Source organism: Rhinoraja longicauda, chromosome 8, assembly GCF_053455715.1.
Source record: "Rhinoraja longicauda isolate Sanriku21f chromosome 8, sRhiLon1.1, whole genome shotgun sequence".
Lineage (NCBI taxonomy): Eukaryota > Metazoa > Chordata > Chondrichthyes > Rajiformes > Arhynchobatidae > Rhinoraja > Rhinoraja longicauda.
Genome location: NC_135960.1, coordinates 5,363,765 through 5,384,257, shown reverse-complemented (window position 1 = coordinate 5,384,257; position 20,493 = coordinate 5,363,765). Strand labels below are relative to the sequence as shown.

General features: G+C 48.0%; 1 protein-coding gene across 1 annotated transcript in view; it reads left to right on the top strand.

The window, feature by feature from the left end:
* Positions 1 to 20,493, top strand: part of pdia5 (protein disulfide isomerase family A, member 5) — a 139,752-nt gene that overhangs the window by 59,441 nt on the left and 59,818 nt on the right. The window contains exons 11-14 of the mRNA XM_078404316.1: positions 968 to 1,039; positions 4,011 to 4,147; positions 14,070 to 14,140; positions 15,205 to 15,368. Of these exons, the coding sequence (XP_078260442.1) occupies positions 968 to 1,039; positions 4,011 to 4,147; positions 14,070 to 14,140; positions 15,205 to 15,368 (444 nt within the window). The remainder of the gene's footprint in view (positions 1 to 967; positions 1,040 to 4,010; positions 4,148 to 14,069; positions 14,141 to 15,204; positions 15,369 to 20,493) is intronic.

The following is a 20,493-nucleotide window of genomic DNA, read 5'->3' as shown; positions in this document are numbered from 1 at the left end:
TCGGCCATTCAATCATGGCTGAGCTATCTCTCCCTCCTAACCCCATTCTCCTGCCTTCTCCCCATAACCTCTGACACCCGTACTAATCAAGAATCTATCTATGTCTGCCTTAAAAATATCCATTGACTTGGCCTCCACAGCCTTCTGTGGCAATGAATTCCACAGATTCACCACCCTCTGACGAAAGAAATTCCTCCTCATCTTTCTAAAGGTACGTCCTTTTATTCTGAGGCTAGAGAAGAGGAATGAAATGTCAAGCCAGAAGTAATGATACGTGGAAGAGGATAGTGGGTTGAGTCTAGATTGAGCAGTATTGTTGAGTAGAAGGGAGACACAAAATGCTGCAGTAACTCAGTGGGTCAGGCAGCATCTGGGGCCACAGTTTAAGAATAAGAGGTAGGCCATTTAGAACGGAGATGAGGAAAAACTTTTTCAGTCAGAGAGTTGTAAATCTGTGGAATTCTCTGCCTCAGAAGGCAGTGGAGGCCAATTCTCTGAATGCATTCAAGAGAGAGCTGGATAGAGCTCTTAAGGATAGCGGAGTCAGGAGGTATGGGGAGAAGGCAGGAACGGGGTACTGATTGAGAATGATCAGCCATGATCACATTGAATGGCGTTGCTGGCTCGAAGGGCCGAATGGCCTCCTCCTGCACCTATTGTCTATTGTCTATCTTAGGAGAGAAGGAATGGGTGACGTTTCGGGTCGAGACCCTTCTTCAGGTTATTGTTGAGTTGATATCAGTCAATAATAACTTCTCCAGTTTATTGCTTTGTTTGCAGAAAGCTTCATTCCATAACCAAACGTTTCCTGCTCTTTATTAAGAAGAGCTTGGGAGTTTATACATGAATAAGTGATTGGAGCAGAATGAGGCCGTTCGGCCCATCAAGGAGTCTCTTGTACAGTGCCGTTGACCGAACACTAAATGTGATCATTGATTTTCTTATTCTCTGTCTTCTTCTTTCAAAGGAAGGGGAAGTTCCTATTTAACTTTGAAAACTACGGAGCCACAGCCCAAGATTTTGTCGAGTGGATGGAAAAGTAAGTTTAAGTGTCGGGTTTTCAGGCAAAAGTTACGTGTTCCACATCTTGCTGGTCCCACAGGCCGGGCTGCAGAGAACGGAACCTTTTTCCACCCTTGCAGAAGCTTTTTTGCTTCGCACATTAACAATGCAAATGCCTCACTGCTTTAAAATTACAAACCAACCTTTGCTGCCAGCGTAACTATATTTCATAACGCAAAGATGCTTAATTACAGTACTGTCATTTAATTTCCCCTTGATCCGAGCAAAACTGTATTCATGGCTTATTGTTCTGCATTAGTCCTGGATCTACGTGACTATATTATCGAAAGCTTTGTTTAGTTCTTATCGTCGTACGCTGAGGTGCAGTGAAAAGCTTTTATGTTGCGTGCTATCCATATCCAGTCAGCGATAAGACTAGAGATGATTACAATCACACCATCCCCAGTGTACAGAGGCAGGGGTAAAGGAAATAACATTCCGTCAGCCGAGAAGGTTGTTGGCTGCAAACCTCCCGCCCCCCCATTGACGGACTGTACACTGCAAGGTGCCAGGAAGCGAGCGGGCAAGATCATCTCTGACCCCTCTCACCCTGGCCACAAACTCTTTGAAGCACTTCCCACTGGAAGGCGACTCCGGACTGTCAAAGCAGCCACAGCCAGGACCTTATGACCCAAGGTACACGAACAGCGGCGCTGGCAAAGTTATAAAGTACGCCGGCTCCTCCGTTCCCCCCCCCAAAACGGTTCCCCCAAGAAGGGTTCCCATTGTCCTCAAACCCCCCCCCCCTTTGTTCATTGTTCTTCCCCTCCCTCACGGCGGTCAGCCCACTCTCTCACCAACCACTGTCCACTACAATGCTAAGAACTATATTCAGTACTCTGTATCTTCCCTTTGGTTCCACCGATAACACTTGAGTTTGTCTAGATTGCATTTATTTTTGGTGTCCGTCAATCTAATTGGAGAGCGTGCAAGTTACGTGATATGCGTTTCGCTGCATCTCGGTACATACAAATGGAAACTTAAACGTTAAACTCATTGTCCATGTGAATATCAATCTGGGCAAGCTCAACCTCGGCAAGGGTCAGTCTTAATCTCTGAAAGATAGTGGGGTGGGAGACTGTCAGCGACAAGACGTCAAAGGTCCGCAAGAAATTGCAGAGAATTGTGGACGCAGCCTAGACCGTCACACAAACCAACCTCCCTTCCATTGACTCCATCTACACCTCACGCTGCCTCGGCAAGGCCAGCAGCATAATCAAGGACCAGTCTCACCCCGGCCACTCCCTCTTCTCCCCTCTCCCATCGGGAAAAGGTCAGGAAGTGTGAAAACGCACACCTCCAGATTCAGTGACAGTTTCTTCCCAGCTGTTATCAGACAACCGAACCATCCAACCACAACCAGAGAGCAGTCCCGAACTACTATCTACCTCATCGGTCTATGATCGATCTTTGATCGGACTTTACAGCCTTTAACTTGCACTAAAAGTGATTCCCTTATCATGTATAGGAATTAATAATAATAATAATAATCCATTTATTTTATATAGCGCCTTATCACATGCTCAAAGCGCTTTACAAAAACAATTAACATAGAAACAAACAGACAAACTATCCTGACGGAAAAGCGGCGAATACACAACGCCAGCGTCCTCTCACGTCAGGGTCCGGCAGTAGACATTAAAAAGCACAAGACACACAGATATAATTTTTTACACAAAACAGCCATCACAGTGATTGCTCTAGGCACACCCTCACTGTGATGGAAGGCAAAGTCTTATCTCCTCCTCATTCTTCTCCCGTGGTGCCACGAGGTGATCGAGGCTCCCAACTTTTTGAAGCCCCCACCGGGCGATGGAAAGTTCCAGGGCCGAGCCGAGCAGGCCGATGAAAGTCCCGAGCCCCCACCGGGCGATGGAAAGTGCTGCGGCCGAGCCACGCAGGGCGATGAAGGGCCTGCGGGCGGGTCGATCGTACCTCGCGCTTCGGGGCGGTCGAAGCTGCTACGGCTGGAGCTCCCAAAAGCCGGTCGCCAGCCAGGGACCTGCGAGCTCCCGATGTTGCGGTCTGCAGGGCCCACGGCCGAAGCCTCCGAGATGGTAAGTCCAGGCCCTGCGACCGGAGTCTTTGAGGTCGATCCCAGCTGGAGGCCGCCGACTCCACGATGTTAGGCCGTAGCGCGAACGGAGATACGACACGGTAAAGGTCGCATCTCCGTTGAGGAGGAGATTTGAAAAAAAGGTTTCCCCCAACCCCCCCACCACCCCCCCCACATAACAGAGTTAAAAATAAAACAAAACGTACATTTAACGACGACAATGACAAAAAAACAACAAAAAAAACAGAATTGAACTGCAGATGCTGGTTTAAACCGAAGATAGACACAAAATGCTGGAGTAACTCAGCGGGACAGGCAGCATCTCTGGAGAGAAGGAATAGGTGACGTTTCGGGTAGAGACCCTTCTCCAGTCTGAAGAACTTTTTCACTCAGAGAGTTGTGAATCTGTGGAATTCTCTGCCTCAGAAGGCAGTGGAAGCCAATTCTCTGAATGCATTCAAGAGAGAGCTGGATAGAGCTCTTAAGGATAGCGGAGTCGGGGGGGTATGGGGAGAAGGCAGGAACGGGGTACTGATTGAGAGTGATCAGCCATGATTACATTGAATGGTGGTGCTGGCTCGAAGGGCCGAATGGCCTACTCCTGCACCTATTGTCTATTGTCACCCATTCCTTCTCTCCAGAGAAGCTGCCTGCCCGCTGAGTTACTCCGGCCTTTTGTGCCTATCTTCCCTTATCATGTATCATGTACACTGCGAACGGCTCGATTGTATTCGTATATTGTCTTTCCGCTGGCTGGTTAGCTCGCAACAAAAGCCTTTCACTGTTCCTCGGTACACGTGACAATAAACTAAACTGAAACTGAAAACATTAGACTGTAATTTATCTTCTGCACTTGTATGCGTAATGGTCTTGCGTTTACTTTTACCACCAGCCCGCAGGCTCCACAACCAAAGGCCCCTGAGGTTTCGTGGGCAGAGCAAGACACCGCGGTGTTCCATTTGACCGACGATGGCTTCGATGAGTTCTTGAGAGAACATTCATCAGCGCTTGTCATGTTTTACGCCCCCTGTAAGTTACAGCTCGTGTTTAAGTAACCCTTTTTCTGTCACCTTTATGTTTCAGTTTATTGTCACGTCTACCAATAGGCAGTAGGTGCAGGAGGAGGCCATTCGGCCCTTTCGAGCCAGCACCGCCATTCACCGTGATCATGGCCGATCATCCACAATCAGTACCCTGTTCCTGCCCTCTCCCCATACCCGCTGACTCCGCTATCGTTAAGAGCTCTATCTAACTCTCTCTTGAAAGCATCCAGAGAATTGGCCTCCACTGCCTTCCGAGGCAGAGAGTTCCACAGCTTCACAACTCTCGGAGTGAAAAGGTTTTTCCTCACCTCCGTTTTAAATGGCCTACCCCTTATTATTAAACTGTGGCCCCTGGTTCTGGACTCCCCCAACATCGGGAACATGTTTCCTGCCTCCAGCATGTCCAATCCTAGAGATACGGTGAAGAGCTTTCGTTGCGGGCAGTCCAGTGAGCGGAAAGACAATCCACAATTACAATCGAGCCATTTAAAGTGCACAGATACATGATAAGGGAATAACATTTAGTGCAAGGTGAAGCCAGCAAAGTCTGATCAAGGATAGACCGAGTGTCACCAATGAGGTAGATGGTAGTTCAGCGCTGCTCTCTGGTTGTGGTAGGACGGTTCAGTTGCCCGATAACAGCTGGGAAGAAACTGCCCCTGAATCTGGAGGTGTGCGTTTTCACACTTCCGTACCTTTTGCCTGATGGGAGAGGGGAGAATAGAAATGGCCTAAATGCAGTCTTTCCCAGTGAGGCAGAGGTTCCTGTGCACCTCTTCTCACCATATCTTGCCACAGAAGGTTGTGGAGTTCGTCAATGGACATTTTTAAGGCGCTGATAGATTCCTGATTAGTACGAGTGTCACGGGTTATGGGGAGAAACGATACGATAGAACCTTATGTGTCCCAGGAGGGAAATTGAGAACGAAGGAGAATGGGGTTAGGAGGGAGAGGTAGATCAGCCATGATTGAATGGCAGAGTAGACTTGATGGGCCGAATGGCCTAATTCTGCTCCTATCATTGAGACCGTGTAACATCTACTGCCTTCCGGTGTTCCCAATGTGGCCTCCTTTACGTCAGCAAGACCAAGTGTAGACTCGACAACCGTTTCGCGTGACACTTGCGCTCGGTCCTCGGTCTTCTGGATCTCCCTGTTGCTACCTATTTTATCTCCTCTGCCCATTCCCACACTGAACTTTCTGTCATGGGCATCCTCCATTGCCAGAGTGAGACCATGCACAAACAGGAAGAACTGCACCTCATTCTGCTTGGACAGCTCACAACCTAACGGTATGAGCATTAAATACTCCATTCTTAGAAAACTTTCAAAAGGATGCAAAATTGGGATAACGTGGAACAGGTTTAGGGGTGATCGACGGTCAGCACGGACTTGGTGGGGCCGAAGGGCCTGTTTTCACGCAGTATCAAAACTAAAGTAATCACCTATCCGTGACCTTCAATTCCGACGGCACGGTGGCGCAGCAGTAGAGTCGCTGCCTTGCAGCGCCGGAGACCCGGGTTCGATCCCGACTACGGGCGCTGTCTGTACGGAGTTTGTACCTTCTCCCCGTGACCGCGTGGGTTTTCTCCGAGATCTTCGGTTTCCTGCCATGCTTCAAAGACGTGCAGGTATGTAGGTTAATTGGCTTGGTGGATGTGTAAAAAATTGTCCCTAGTGTGTGGGATAGTGTAAATTTGCTGGAGTCGCTGGTCGGCGCGGACTCGGTGGGCCGAAGGGCCTGTGTCCGCGCTGTATCTCTAAACTAAACTAAACTCAAACGTCACTACTGCATCGACCGCGTTTGCCACCACTGACTGAAAAAAAAATCAACTGAGCCAGCCACTGTGAAACCTTCTGAAGAACAGTCTGCTGAGTGTGCACATTCTCCTTGTGACCACGTAGAATGCCTCATGGTTTTCCTTTAGAGATACATCGCGGAAACAGGCCCCTCAGCCCACTGAGACTGTGCCAACCAGCGATCCCCGTACCCTAACACTATCCCACACACAAGAGGGACGATTTACAATTTTACCAAGCCAATTGACCTACAAACCTGCACGTCTTTGGAGTGCGGGAGGAAACCGAAGATCTCGGAGAAAACCCACGGGGAGAACGTACAAACTCCGTACAGACGGCGCCCGTAGTCAGGATCGAACCTGAGTCTCCGGCGCTGCATTCGCGGTAAGGCAGCAACTCTACCGCTGCGCCACCGGGTCGAGACTGAAGCAAGACAGGTTGTCTAGTTTCAGCGCAGAGAGACCAGCGTAGACGGCCATCTTGTTCATCGCGGACAGGTTTGGGCCGTGGAGTATGTTTCTGGCGCTGTACGACTCTGTGACTCTGTCACTGGGTCTCAGTGGTACGGGCCCTTTTCAGCAACGAGCGAGAGAAAGACAGGGCAGCAGTGATCCCCAGTGTCTTGTCACTGTGCCAGTAAACGAAACAAAGTCAGCCACTAAATCCTGTTGTTAATCAGTACAACACTCATTGTTGACAGTACTTGAATTAAGGACAATGGGAGCAAAACGGCAGCACAGTTTGCGGCTTAATCTCATTTTCAGCAGAAGTGACACCAAACCCAAGCCAAGCCGTTGCCTCAGCGAGGAGCTGATAGAATGTGACAGAGTTAGTCCCCCGCCAGCTATTATTTCCACGTTTAATAAGTTCTGGTCATTGTGGTTGCCCAGCGAAGCGAGCTTTGGGCTGCTGAGGAAGGCGGTCAGTGCGAGAACATTGCACAAAACCTCCTTCCATCCCAACTGTGGCTGTGAAAATAGGGTCACGGAGTGGCACGGCATGGAAGCAGGCCCTTCGGCACAATAGACAATGGACAATAGGTGCAGGAGCAGGCCATTCGGCCCTTCGAGCCTGTACGCACCGCCATTCAATGTGATCATGGCTGATCATTCTCAATCAGTACCCCGTTCCTGCCTTCTCCCCATACCCCCTGACTCTGCTATCCTTAAGAGCTCTATCTAGCTCTCTCTTGAATGCATTCAGAGAATTGGCCTCCACTGCCTTCTGAGGCAGAGAATTCCACAGATTCACAAATCTCTGACTGAAAACTTTTTTCCTCATCTCAGTTCTAAATGGCCTATCCCCTTATTCTTAAACTGTGGCCCCTTGTTCTGGACTCCCCCAACATTGGGAACATGTTTCCTGCCTCTAACGTGTCCAACCCCTTAATAATCTTATACGTTTCGATAAGATCTCCTCTCGTCCTTCTAAATTCCAGTGTATACAAGCCTAGTCGCTCCAGTCTTTCAACATATGACAGTCCAGCCATTCCGGGAATTAACCTAGTAAACCTACGCTGCACGCCCTCAATAGCAAGGACGACTTGCCCGCACCGGCCAACATGTCCCAGCCACGCTAGTCCCACCTGCCCGCGCTTGGTCCATATCCCTCCAAACCCGTCTGACCCATGTACCTGTCTAACTGTTTCTTAAATGTTGGGATAGTCCCTGCCTCAACTACCTCCTCTGGCAGTTCGTTCCATACACCCATCACCCTTTGTGTGGAAAAAGTTACCCCTCAGATTCCTATTAAATCTTTTCCTCTACACCTTAAACCAATGTTGTCTGGTCCTCGATTCACCTACTCTGGGCAAGAGACTCTGCATTTTACTAGAATTTTTTTCAGTCTTCACTGCAACAGGTGTTGATTGTATGTAATAGGAAACGCGAGCTTTCACTAAATTATCCCGCAATCACTTTGCTGCACTTAGTCTAAAATAATCTCTTTGATTTTAATCATGAACACGCTCAAATGATTGACTATCAACAGCCGTGCATGTGGAAGCACCGGTCCTCTGAGTGGGAAAAATCAACCTATTGATGAAAACAGCTCATCAACAGAGAAATTGCAATCACTTGGTCACTGCAGAAGAGGCAATGAATCTCTCTTTAAATAAATTGGCACGTTACATATATTTTTTGGCACTTCTCCTTCAGTGATTGTTCTGGCTAAGCTGCAACGGATATTCATCAGGATGTTGGAGAGGAAGATTTTAGTTATGTGGGAAGATAGGATAGGCTGGTTTTGTTTTCTCTGGCGTGAGGGAGGCAAGGGGTGTAACCTGTTCGAGGTGGGAAGAGGCAAGAATGTTTAATGGTCATATGTACCAACGCAATAAAACTCTTACTTGTAGCAGCATAACAGGCCTGGAACAAAACAGAGGTGCCTAAAACATCAGAGGTGTTACCAAATCGTGAGAGGAATAAATCCGGTAGACGCACAGAGTCTCTTGCCCAGAGTAGGGGAATCGAGAACCAGTGGACAGAGGTTTAAGGTGAGGGGGGAAAGATTGAATAGGAATCTAAGAGGTAACCTTTTTCACACAAAGGGTGGCGGGTGGATGGAACGAGCTGCCGGAGGAGGTAGATGAGGCAGGGACTATCACAACGCTTAAGAAACAATTAGACAGGCACATGGATAGGACAGGTTTGGAGGGATATGGGCCAAATACAAACAGGCGGGACTAGTTGATGGGGGCATGTTGGTCAGTATGGGCAGGTTGGGCCGAAGGGCCTGTTTCCGTGCTGCATGACTCTATGTACACATAGAAAATATATAATAACCAAAAATTCAATAATTCAAATATTGTAACAGTATTATAAAATGAAAAATTAGGGTGGCGCAGCTGGTAGAACTGCTGCCTCTCAACGCAAGAGACGCGTGTTTGATCCTGACCTTGGGTCTCTCTGTGTCGGGTTTGTACATTCTCACTCTCCCCCTCTCTTATCCCAGAGGCGGGCAGTTTTGTAGCTTAATTGGCCACTGTAAATGGCCTCTAATGTGTTGGGAGTGGATGAGAAAGGGGGATAACATAGAACTAGCATGAATGGGTGATCAATAGTTGGCATGAATTTGGTGGGTTTAAGGTCCTCTTTCCTTTAAATGACTGACTGAATGAGTGAGTGAGTGAGTGAGTGAGTTTATTGGCCAAGTATGTGCATATACAAGGAATGTGCCCTGATGCTCCGCTCGCAAATGACAACACAAACATACAGTTAACAATTAAGAATAAAGCATAACCACATCAAAACAATAAGGATACAACATTACGGTCTAAACATGTGGGTGAAAATAAACCAGAGCAAAAAAGAGATTAAACTACTTAAAGTAACATTGTCATGGAGGCAAACATCACAATAATGGGCGCTTCAACCTAACTTGCCCATGCAGACCAAGATGCTCCACATACACTAGTTCCACCTGTCCGTATTTGGCCCATCTATATACTAAAACTGTCGTTTGTTTGTTTGTTTCTGAACTACAGCCAACACGGTACACGATAGCGCGCCAATTTTAGGCCCACCTTACTCACCGTCGTCCCTTTGGTGCTAATGGAAGAAGTTTCATTGAAATCGGTGTTATATTTTAAAAGTTATTCGCATTTTAAAGTTTAAATCTATCTCCTGGGGAGGGAGGGGAGGGGGGGGAGGGAGAGGGGTGGAGGGAGGGGGAGGGAGGATAAGGGGTTGAGGGAGATGGAGTAGGGGGAGGGGAGGGGGGGTTGAGGGGGATGGAGTGGGGGGAGGGAGGGAGGGGAGGATAAGGGGGGTGGAGGGGGAGAGCGGAGGGGGGTGGGGGGAGGGAGGATGGTGAGTGGGGGGGTAGGGGAGGGTCGTGGGGCGGAAGGAAGGGGGGAGGAGAGGGTGCTGCACCAATGCAGGAGAGGTTTGGGCCCAACGTGTCCACTTGGCTTAGTATCCCTCTAAACATTTCTTACCCGTGTACAGTACATGTCCAAATGTCTTTTAAATGGCCCATTTACTCACCAAACTCTGTGTGAAAAAATTGCCCTGCAGGTTCCTGTTAAATCTTTTCTCTCTCACTTTAAATCTATGTCCACTGCTTCTTGTTTCCGTACTCTGGGTAAAAGACTCTGTGCATTCAAAGCAAAAGGTAAACACAAAATGCTTGAGTAACTCAATGGATCAGGCAACATCTCTGGAGAAAATGGAGAGGTGACGTTTCGGGTCGGGAACCTTCTTCAGACTTTCATCGGTCCTGACCCGAAACGTCGCCTATCCATTTTCTCCAGAGATGCTGCCTGACCCGCTGAGTTACTCTGGCATTTTGCGTCTTTCTTTGCTATAAACAAGCGTTTGCAATGCTTTTTTTTATTACATTCCAAGTTAAAGGACTGTGTCACAAAGAAATTTGATGTAAATCAATTGTACGAAGGATCTGATGAGGCTGCATTTGCTATTGGGCATAGAGGATAGGAGGAGTATTTAATACGTGCATTATGTAACAGTAGATGGTGAGCAGCACCTGATGGGATGTAGAAACAAGGAACTGCAGATGCTGATTTACAAAAAAAGACGCAGAGTGCTGGAGTAAATCAGCAGGTCAGGCAGCGCCTCGGGAGAACATGGATAGAAGCTGTTTTGTGTCTGGACTGAAGAAGGGTCCTAACCCAAAACATCACCGATCCATTATCTCCTTCCTGGGGGTGTAGCTAGTTGCATCAGCCAATGGAATGTTGGCCTTCATAACAAGAGAAGTTGAGTATAGGAGCAAAGAGGTCCTTCTGCAGTTGTACAGGACCCTAGTGAGACCTGGAGTACTGTGTGCAGTTTTGGTCTCCAAATTTGAGGAAGGATATTCTTGCTATTGAGAGCGTGCAGCGTAGGTTTACTAGGTTAATTCCCGGAATGGCGGGACTATCATATGTTGAAAGACTGGAGCGACTAGGCTTGTATACACTGGAATTTAGAAGAATGAGAGGAGATCTTATCGAAACGTATAAGATTATTAAGGGTTTGGACACGTTAGAGGCAGGAAACATGTTCCCAATGTTGGGGGAGTCCAGAACAAAGGGGCCACAGTTTAAGAATAAGGGGTAGGCCATTTAGAACTGAGATGAGGAAAAACGTTTTCAGTCAGAGAGTTGTGAATCTGTGGAATTCTCTGCCTCAGAAGGCAGTGGAGGCCAATTCTCTGAATGCATTCAAGAGAGAGCTAGATAGAGCTCTTCGGGATAGCGGAGTCAGGGGGTATGGGGAGAAGGCAGGAACGGGGTACTGATTGAGAATGATCAGCCATGATCACATTGAATGGCGGTGCTGTCTCGAAGGGCAGAATGGCCTCCTCCTGCACCTATTGTCTATTGTCTATTGTATCCTAAATGTACAACTTTAGACTTTAGAGATGCAGCTCGGAAACAGGCCCTTCCACCCACCATGTCTGTGCCGACCGGCGATCACCGTGTCCGCCAACGCTGTCCAACACTAGGGACAATTTCACCGAAGCCAAATTACCCACAAACCTGTACGTCTTTGGAGCGTGGGAGGAAACTGGAGCACGCGGAGGAAACCCACGCAGTCACAGGGAGAACGTACAAACTCCGTACAGACACCGCCCGTAGTCGGGATTGAACCAGGGTTTCTGATGCTGTAAGGCAGCAGCTCTACTGCTGCGCCACCGTTGCAGCTCCATGAATGTGAAGACATCATTGAAAAAGATTCATTAATAAGTTCATTATGGGAATTGAACAAGGACCCTTAAGAACTAGAGGCGGTCACGGTGGCGCAGCGGTAGAGTTGCTGCCTTACAGCGAATGCAGCGCCGGGCATCCGAGTTCGATCCCGACCACGGGTGCCGTCTGTGCGGAGTTTGTACGTTCTCCCTGTGTCCTGCGTGGGTTTTCTCCGAGATCTTCGGTTTCCTCCCACGCTCCACAGACGCACAGGTCTGTAGGTTAATCGGCTTGGTAAAAATTGTCCCTAGTGGGTGTAGGATGGTGTTAATGTGCGGGGATCGCCGGTCTGCGCGGACCCGGTGGGCCGAAGGGCCTGTTTCCGCGCTGTATCTCAAACCAAACTAAAGTAAACTGTACGCTATTTTGTACGGGTATGGTGAAAACAGGGCAGAGAGTGGGTGGTAGACAAAAGCGCGTCCACGTGCATAACTCTCAGAGAAGCAGCAGTAAGTAGCCCTTTTGGTTGCGATGTGTAATGGGTTTTTCTAATCTGCCAACTGGTTGGCTGAGTATATTTTAGACCCAATGAAGTGCAGTCTATTAAAATGAGATAAAAAATACTTCAACCCTTGTCCTCCTTAAAGAGGTTTTAAATCCAGATTCTCTTGACTGCATTTGAACAGTTGACAGGTGTGCATTAGTGAAGCTGCACTCGTTGCTGAGGCAGCAGGTGGTACCAGTCACCACGGCTGGAAGTTATTAAACATGAAAATAATAACCCTGTCATGTCCTGTCTACTTATCGCTCAGGCAGAGCCGTTTGGTCATGTTTGGTGGCACTGGCTGCTGAAAATGAAATTAAACCACAAATTATGTGGCGGTTTAGATAACCAATCATCCTTAATTCGTACTGTCAATTTACAGAGGGCTGACGATGAGTTGGGTGCGGTTTAGGGGCGGCACTTTGTCCCGCCCCCTTCCCTGACATCAGTCTGAAGAAGGGTCTCGACCCGAAACATCACCCATCCCTTCTCTCCAGAGATGCTGCCTGTCCCACTGAGTAACTCCCAGCATTTTGTGTCTGTCTCCTGTTTCCATGGTTTATCTTTCAATCAGTAATTTGGCAAAAGGACAAGCACTGAAAATGTACCTCCACGTGCTCTTTAGGAGTCATAACATAAAGGGCCGTGGTTCAAGGTCTGGGAAATAAGATAAAGGTGGCGCAGCGGTAGAGTTGCTGCCTCACAGCGCCAGAGACCCGGGTTGTATCCTGACTGCGGGTGCTGTCTGTACGGATTTTGTACGTACTTCCCGTGACCCGTGTGGGTTTTCTCCGGGGAGCTTTGGTTTGCTCCCACACTCCAAAGATGTACAGATTTGTAGATTAATTGACTTTGGTAAAATTGTAAATTGTCTCTAGTCGGAGCCCTTTACGTGGCGACTCTTTGCATACCTTCCGTATGCAAAACAAAGAATTTCACTGTGACTCGACACAGGTGACAATAAAGTTTTCATTCGTTCATTCATTCAGTTTGTAGGATAGTGCTGGTGTGCGGGGATCTCTGTATCCACACTAAACTAACATCTACCTGAATAATAGGTATGGTGCGTGGAATGGCTTCCATCTGTCCCATAACCATTCTTTGATACTGTGCAATATATGAGATTGTATGGGGCCAAAATTCCAAACCTAGTTGCAGTCTGCTTAGTTTAGTTTAGTGTAGAGAAACAGCGCGGAAACTGGCCCTTCAGCCTACCTTGTCCGTGCCGACCGGCGATCCCTGAACATTACACCGGAATTTAGAAGGATGAGACGGGATCTTATTGAAACGTATAAAATTATAAAAGGACTGGACAAGCTATATGCAGGAAAAATGTTCCCAATGTTGGGGGAGTCCAGAACCAGGGGCCACAGTTTAAGAATAAGGGGTAGGCCATTTAGAACGGAGATGAGGAAAACCTTTTTCAGTCAGAGAGTTGTGAATCTGTGGAATTCTCTGCCTCAGAAGGCAGTGGAGGCCAATTCTCTGAATGGCATTCAAGAGAGAACTAGATAGAGCTCTTAAGGATAGCGGAGTCAGGGGGTATGGGGAGAAGGCAAGAACGGGGTACTGATTGAGAATGATCAGCCATGATCATATTGAATGGCGGTGCTGGCTCGAAGGGCCGAATGGCCTCCTCCTGCACCTATTGTCGATTGTCTATTAACGCTATCCCACACACACTAGGGACAATTTACACTTGTACCAAGCCAATTAACCTACAAACCTGTTCGTCTTTGGAGCGTTGGAGGAAACCGAAGATCTCGGAGAAAGCCCAGGCTGTCATGAGGACAATGTATAAACACCGTACAGACAGCACCCGTGTTCGGGATCGAACCCGGGTCTCCGGCGCTGTAAGCAGCATCTCTACCGCTGCCCCACGCTCGACGCATGGATGTATGCATTTCTAATTTTTGTTCCATTTCCAACACAGGGTGTGGACATTGTAAGAAAATGAAGCCAGATTACGAAGAAGCTGCTGAATTGCTAAATAGTGACAGTAATGTAAGGAAATGTTTATGTTCTTTCTTACACACTGTTGCCAGACTTGCAGGAATTGAAACTTTACACCCGGGAAAGGAGAAATAGTTATCCCCTAACTTTAGTTTAGTTTAGTTTAGAGATACGCCGCGGAAACAGGCCCTTCGGCCCACCCAGTTCATGCCGACAAGCAATCCCTACATACTAATGCTATCCAACACGCACTAGGGACAATTTACACTTTTACCTAGCCACTTAATTGCGTACAGTTTTGGTCTCCTATTCTGAGGAAAGACATTGTTGCCATAGAGGGAGTACAGAGAGGGTTCACCAGATTGATTCCTGGGATGGCAGGACTTTCATATGAAGAAAGACTGGATAGACTCGGCTTGTACTCGCTGGAATTTAGAAGATTGAGGGGGGAACTTATAGAAACTTACAAAATTCTTAAGGGGTTGGAAGGCTAGATGCGGGAAGATTGTTCCCGATGTTGGGGAAGTCCAGAACAAGGGGTCACAGTTGAAGGATAAGGGAGAAGTCTTTTAGGACTGAGATGAGAATGTTTTTTTTCACACAGAGAGTGGTGAATCTGTGGAATTCTCTGCCACAGAAGGTAGTTGAGGCCAGTTCATTGGCTATATTTAAGAGGGAGTTAGATGTGGCCCTTGTGGCTAAAGGGATCAGGGGGTATGGAGAGAAGGCAGGTACAGGATACTGAGTTGGATGATCAGCCATGATCATATTGAATGGCGGTGCAGGCTCGAAGGGCCGAATGGCCTACTCCTGCACCTATTTTCTATGTTAACCCACAAACCTGTACGTGTCGGGAGTGAGGGAGGAAACAAGAGCTCCCGGAGAAAACCCATGCAGCTCATGGGGAGAGCATACCAACATTGTACGGACAGCACCCGTAGTCGGGTTTGAACCCGAGTCTCTGGTGCTGTGAGGCAGCAACTCCACCGCTGTGCCACCGCTGTGCCGCCCTAACTTCTACCACTCGTTCAAAATGTGAGGTGCTTTTTGTTTCTTCCCTTTCTGCCTTTGCCCCTGTCTTCCTTTCCAGTCACTGGTTTCCATTGTCATTCTAGAGCCCGGGTGTGTTGGCGGCCGTAGATGTGACAACTCACAAGAACGTGGGAGAAAGGTATCAAATCACTGGATTCCCAACACTCAAGTACTTTGAAAATACAGAAGAGAAGTGGACTCTCCCCCATCTGCGGACCAAAGACAAAATCATCGAATGGCTCCACAAGTACGTGCTGTTGCCGGCTGAACATTATCATCTGTGATTCTCATCAGTTACAGGTGTAGGAAGGAACTGCAGATGCTGGTTTAAACCGAAGATAGACACAAAAAGCTGGAGTAACTCAGCGGGTCAGGCAGCACCTCTGGAGAGAAGGAATGGATGACGTTTCGGGTCGAGACCCTTCTTCAGGTCTGAAGAATGGTCTCGACCGGAAACGTCACCCGTTCCTTCTCTCAAGAGATGCTGCCTGACCCGCTGAGTTACGCCAGCCTTTTGTGTCTGTCTTCAGTTATGGGAGCAGGATTAGAAAGTTTGGTAATATGGAGCTAGTGAGAACAGGTGGTTGGTGTAGACTCGTGTTGATAGTTCATAACTTCTAGGTGCAGAATTAGTCCATTTGGCCCACCAAGTCGACTCTGCCATTCAATCATAGTTGATCTACATCTCCTTCCTAACCCCATTCTCCTGCCTTTGCCCCATAACCCCTGACACACATAGTAATCACGAACCTGTCAATCTGTACCTTAAAAATACCCATTGACTTGGCCTCCAATGAATTCCACAGATTCACCACCTTCTGGCGAAAGAAGTTCCTCCTTATCTCCTTTCTAAAGGTACGTCCTTTTATTCTGAGGCTATGGCCTCTGGTCCTAGACTCTAGTGGAAACATCCTCTCAACGTCCACTCTATCCAAGCCTTTCACTATTCGGTAAGTTTCTAATGTGGTCCCCGTCCCCCCCCTCATCCTTCTAAACTCCAGCGAGTACAGGCCCAGTGCCGTCAAACGCTCACCATATGTTAACCCAGTCATTCCTGGGATCATTCCCGTAAACCTCCTCTGGTTTAAGTTACCCCCCTCACTTTAAATATCTGTCCTCTGGTTCTCGATTCCCCTCCTGTGGGTAAAGCTAATGGCATGTTGGCCTTCATAACGAGAGGATTTGAGTATAGGAGTAAAGAGGTCCTTCTGCAGTTGTACAGGGCCCTGTTGAGACCACATCTGGAGTATCGTGTGCAGTTTTGGTCGCCCAATTTGAGGGAGGGCATCCTTGCTATTGAGGCAATGCAGCGTAGGTTCACGAGGTTAATCCCCGGGATGGCGGGACTGTCATATGAGAAAAGATTGGAAAGACTGGGCTTGTATTCACTGGAGTTTTGAAGGATTAGAGGGAATCTTATAGAAACGTATAAAATTATAAAAGGGGCTACAGTCTAAGAATAAAGGGGAGGCCATTCAAAACTGAGATGAAAAAAACCTTTTTTAAACCAGAGAGTTGTGAATTTGTGGGATTCTCTGCCACAGAAGGCAGTGGAGGCCAATTCACTGGATGATTTTAAAAGAGAGTTAGATAGAGCTCGAGGGGGCTAGCGGAATCATGGGATATGGGGAGAAGGCAGGCACGGGTTACTGATTGTGGATGATCAGCCATGATCACAATGAATGCTGGTGTTGGCTCGAAGGGCCAAACGGCCTCCTCTTGTTATATTCACAAAATGCTGGAGTAACTCAGCAGGTCAGGCAGCATCTCGGGAGAGAAGGAATGGGTGACGTTTCGGGTCGAGACCCTTCTTCTTGTTCCTATTTTCTATGATAAAAGACTATGTGCATTTACCCCATCTATTCCTCTCATGATTTTGTACACCTCTATAAGATCACCCCTCATCCTCCTTGGCTCTGAGGAATCCTAGCCTGCCCAACCTCTCCATACAGCTCAGGCCTTCGAGTCCTGGCGGTATTCCCGTAAAAAATAAAATCACTGTTCATTGTTCTATCTGGGATGTGTGACAAAAAAAACACTTGGCTCTCGTGAAAATATGTATTTTTGAAAGGAAGCATTGCTCTGCGATCTCTGAACTCACCGACGTGCGGCTCCATCGCTGGTTGGCTCTGCAATGTTTTCAGGATGAAATGTCGCCTGCTCTGTCCAGTGCTTGATCGTTAATAGGCGGGTACCGATGAGATCGCTCCACAGTCACGCTGCAACGCTGGACTGCACCCTTGTCAGCCTCAACGTCACTCACCCAGTGTCACAGCGCAACTAATTACTTTTGATTTGACATTTGGAAGGCCAAGGAAGGCTCAGAGTGACTCCTCTGCGTGACAATGTTTAATTAAATTGCCGTGCTGGATCGGAAGGAGACTCGGAAATGCGGGGGAAATTTGGTTCTCTCGGTATCCCGCAGTTACGGTGTCACACCCTGTCGAGAAACCTCAGGGTCATGGAGTGATACAGCGTGGAAACAGGCTCTCCAGCCCAACTTGCCCACGCCGGCCAACATGTCCCAGCTACACTAGTCCTACCTGCCCGTGTTTGGTCCATATCCTTCCAAACCTTTAAGAATATCCTTTAAGAATAAGGGGTAGGCCATTTAGAACGGAGATGAGGAAAAACCTTTTCAGTCAGAGAGTTGTGAATCTGTGGAATTCTCTGCCTCAGAAGGCAGTGGAGGCCAATTCACTGCATGCTTTCAAGAGGGAGCTAGATAGAGCTCTTAAGGATAGCGGAGTCAGGGGGTATGGGGAGAAGGCAGGAACGGGGTACTGATTGAGAATGATCAGCCATGACCACATTGAATGGCAGTGCTGGCTCGAAGGGCCGAATGGCACCTATTGTCTATTGTCAATTGTCAAACCTGTCCTATCCATGTAGCTGTCTAACTGTTTCTTAAACGTTGGGATAGCCCCAGCCTCAACTACCTCCTCTGGCAGCTCGTTCCGTACACCCGCCACCCTTTGTGTGGAAAAGGTTACCCCTCAGATTCCTATTCAATCTTTTCCCCTTCACCTTAAACCTATGTCCTCTGGGCCTCGATTCACCTGATCTGGGCAAGAGACTCTGTGCATCTACCTGGCCTATTCCGCTCATGATTTTATACACTTCAGCAATATTAATACAAACCTTGCAGATCTTAGAAATATATATATTTTCAGATCTACGGCAAATACAACCATAAGCTGCAAATGGTTTGTAGAATTGTTCCACTGAATTCCCAGAGCCGCTGCAAGCAGGTATTTCAAAATCCTACCCCCTGATATTTTCATCCTCTGGTGCCACACATGAGAGGCTTTTTATCATATTAAGCTCATTCTCATGGGGCCAGGCATTGAATATACAATGAAATCAATTTAAGGAGGAACCTAATCAGGGAGAAGTTCCCTGGAAAAGTCTACGTTTGTGTATTTTGGTCTGTATTTTATTTTAAAGGAGAATTTGCCAGGAAACCTTAACAGTCCTAGGTTCAACCCAGTGCCGTTTGTGTGAAGTTTGCACATTCTTCCCCCATGGGTAGACACAAAATGCTGGAGTAACTCAGCGGGTCAGGCAGCATCTCGGGACAGAAGAGACGGGTGACGTTTCGGGTCGAGACCCTTCCTCTCCCCCATGGGTTTCCTCCTCCATCCAGAAGTGCAGTAAATTGTCCGTTGTGTGTTGGAATCTGGGGATGTTGGAGAGGGTCCATTGGAGGTTTACGAGAATGATGCCAGGGATGATTGGCTTAATTTGAGGAAGGACGTCCTTGCTATTGAGGCAGTGCAGCGTAGGCTCACGAGGTTACACCCCGGAATGGCGGGACTGTCGTATGCGGAAAGATTGGAAAGACTGGGCTTGTATTCACTGGGGTTTAGAAGGATGAGAGGGGATCTGATAGAGATGTATAAAATTATAAAAGGACTGGTGCAAGCTAGATGCAGGAAAAATGTTCCCAATGTTGGGGGAATCCAGAACCAGGGGCCATAGTCTGAGAATAAAGGGGAGGCCATTTAAAACTGAGGTGAGAAAAAACATTTTCACCCAGAGAGTTGTGAATTTGTGGAATTCTCTGCCACAGAAGGCAGTGGAGGCCAATTCACTGGATGAATTTAAAAGTGAGTTAAAAGTGAGAATACAAGCCCAATCTTTCCAATCTTTCCTCATATGACAGTCCCGCCATCCCAGGGATTAACCCCGTGAACCTACGCTGGTTGAAATACTGCTTCAATAGCAAGGATGTCCTTCCTCAAATTGGGAGACCAAAACTGCACACAATACTCCAGATGTGGTCCCACCAGGGCCCTGTACAACTGCAGAAGGACCTCTTTACTCCTATACTCAAATCCTCTCATTATGAAGGCCAACATGCCATTGGCTTTCTTCACTGCCTGCTACACCTGCATGCTTACTTTCAGTGACTGGTGTACAAGGACACCCAGGACTCGATTAGTAAGGGTGTCAAAGGTTATGGGGAGAAGGCAGGAAAATGGGGTTGAGAAGGAAATATATATCAGGTATCATTGAATGGCAGAGCAGACTCAATGGGCCAAATGGCCTCACTCTGCTCCCATGTGCTATGGTCTTATAAAAGGGAGAAGGGGACTCGGGATGGGGTGGGGGAAAGGAGTAGGGTGACTGGGAGAGGGTGTTGGGTGTTGAGATTCAGTTGCGGAGTGTAATTAACACAAAGATTAATCGATTTTTAGATAGTAAGGGAATCGGGAAAGGGTAGGATTAGTGCAGGGAAATTGAACCAAGGCAGAAATTCAGCCATGATTGTGTTGGATGACATAGCAAGCAAAGGGGCGGTACGACCGACTCCTGCTATTTTGCTGCACTCTTAAGAGTGTTGGGCGGCTCAGTCGTGCAGTATTAGGGTTGCTGCCTCACAGCGCCAGGGACCCGGCATCGGTCCTGACCATGCGTGCTGTCTGCATGGAGTTTGCACGTTCTCCCCGCGACCCGCAACGTTTTCTCCCACGCTCCAGAGACCCGATTGGCCTGCAGGTTAACTGGCTCCTGTAAATCCTGTAAAGTGCGTACGATAGAGCCAATGGATGGGGTGATCGATGGTCGGCGCAGACACGGAGGGCCGAAGGGCCTGTTTCTGCGCCGTATCTGTAAGGGGGAAAGATGCCAATTGTGAGGCTGAAGGGAGAAATGTAGGTGGAAAGGGAGGGGGAAGGAGGAAATAGGTTTGAGTCCAGGTGGTGCACAGTGGAGGGAGGGAGGGAGGGAGGGGGGTGGGGGTGTCTACGGTTCTTAGTTTCAAATGTACGTTTCGATAAGATCCCCTCTCATCCTTCTAAATTCCAGTGTATACAAGCCTAGTCGCTCCAGTCTTTCAACATATGACAGTCCCGCCATTCCGGGAATTA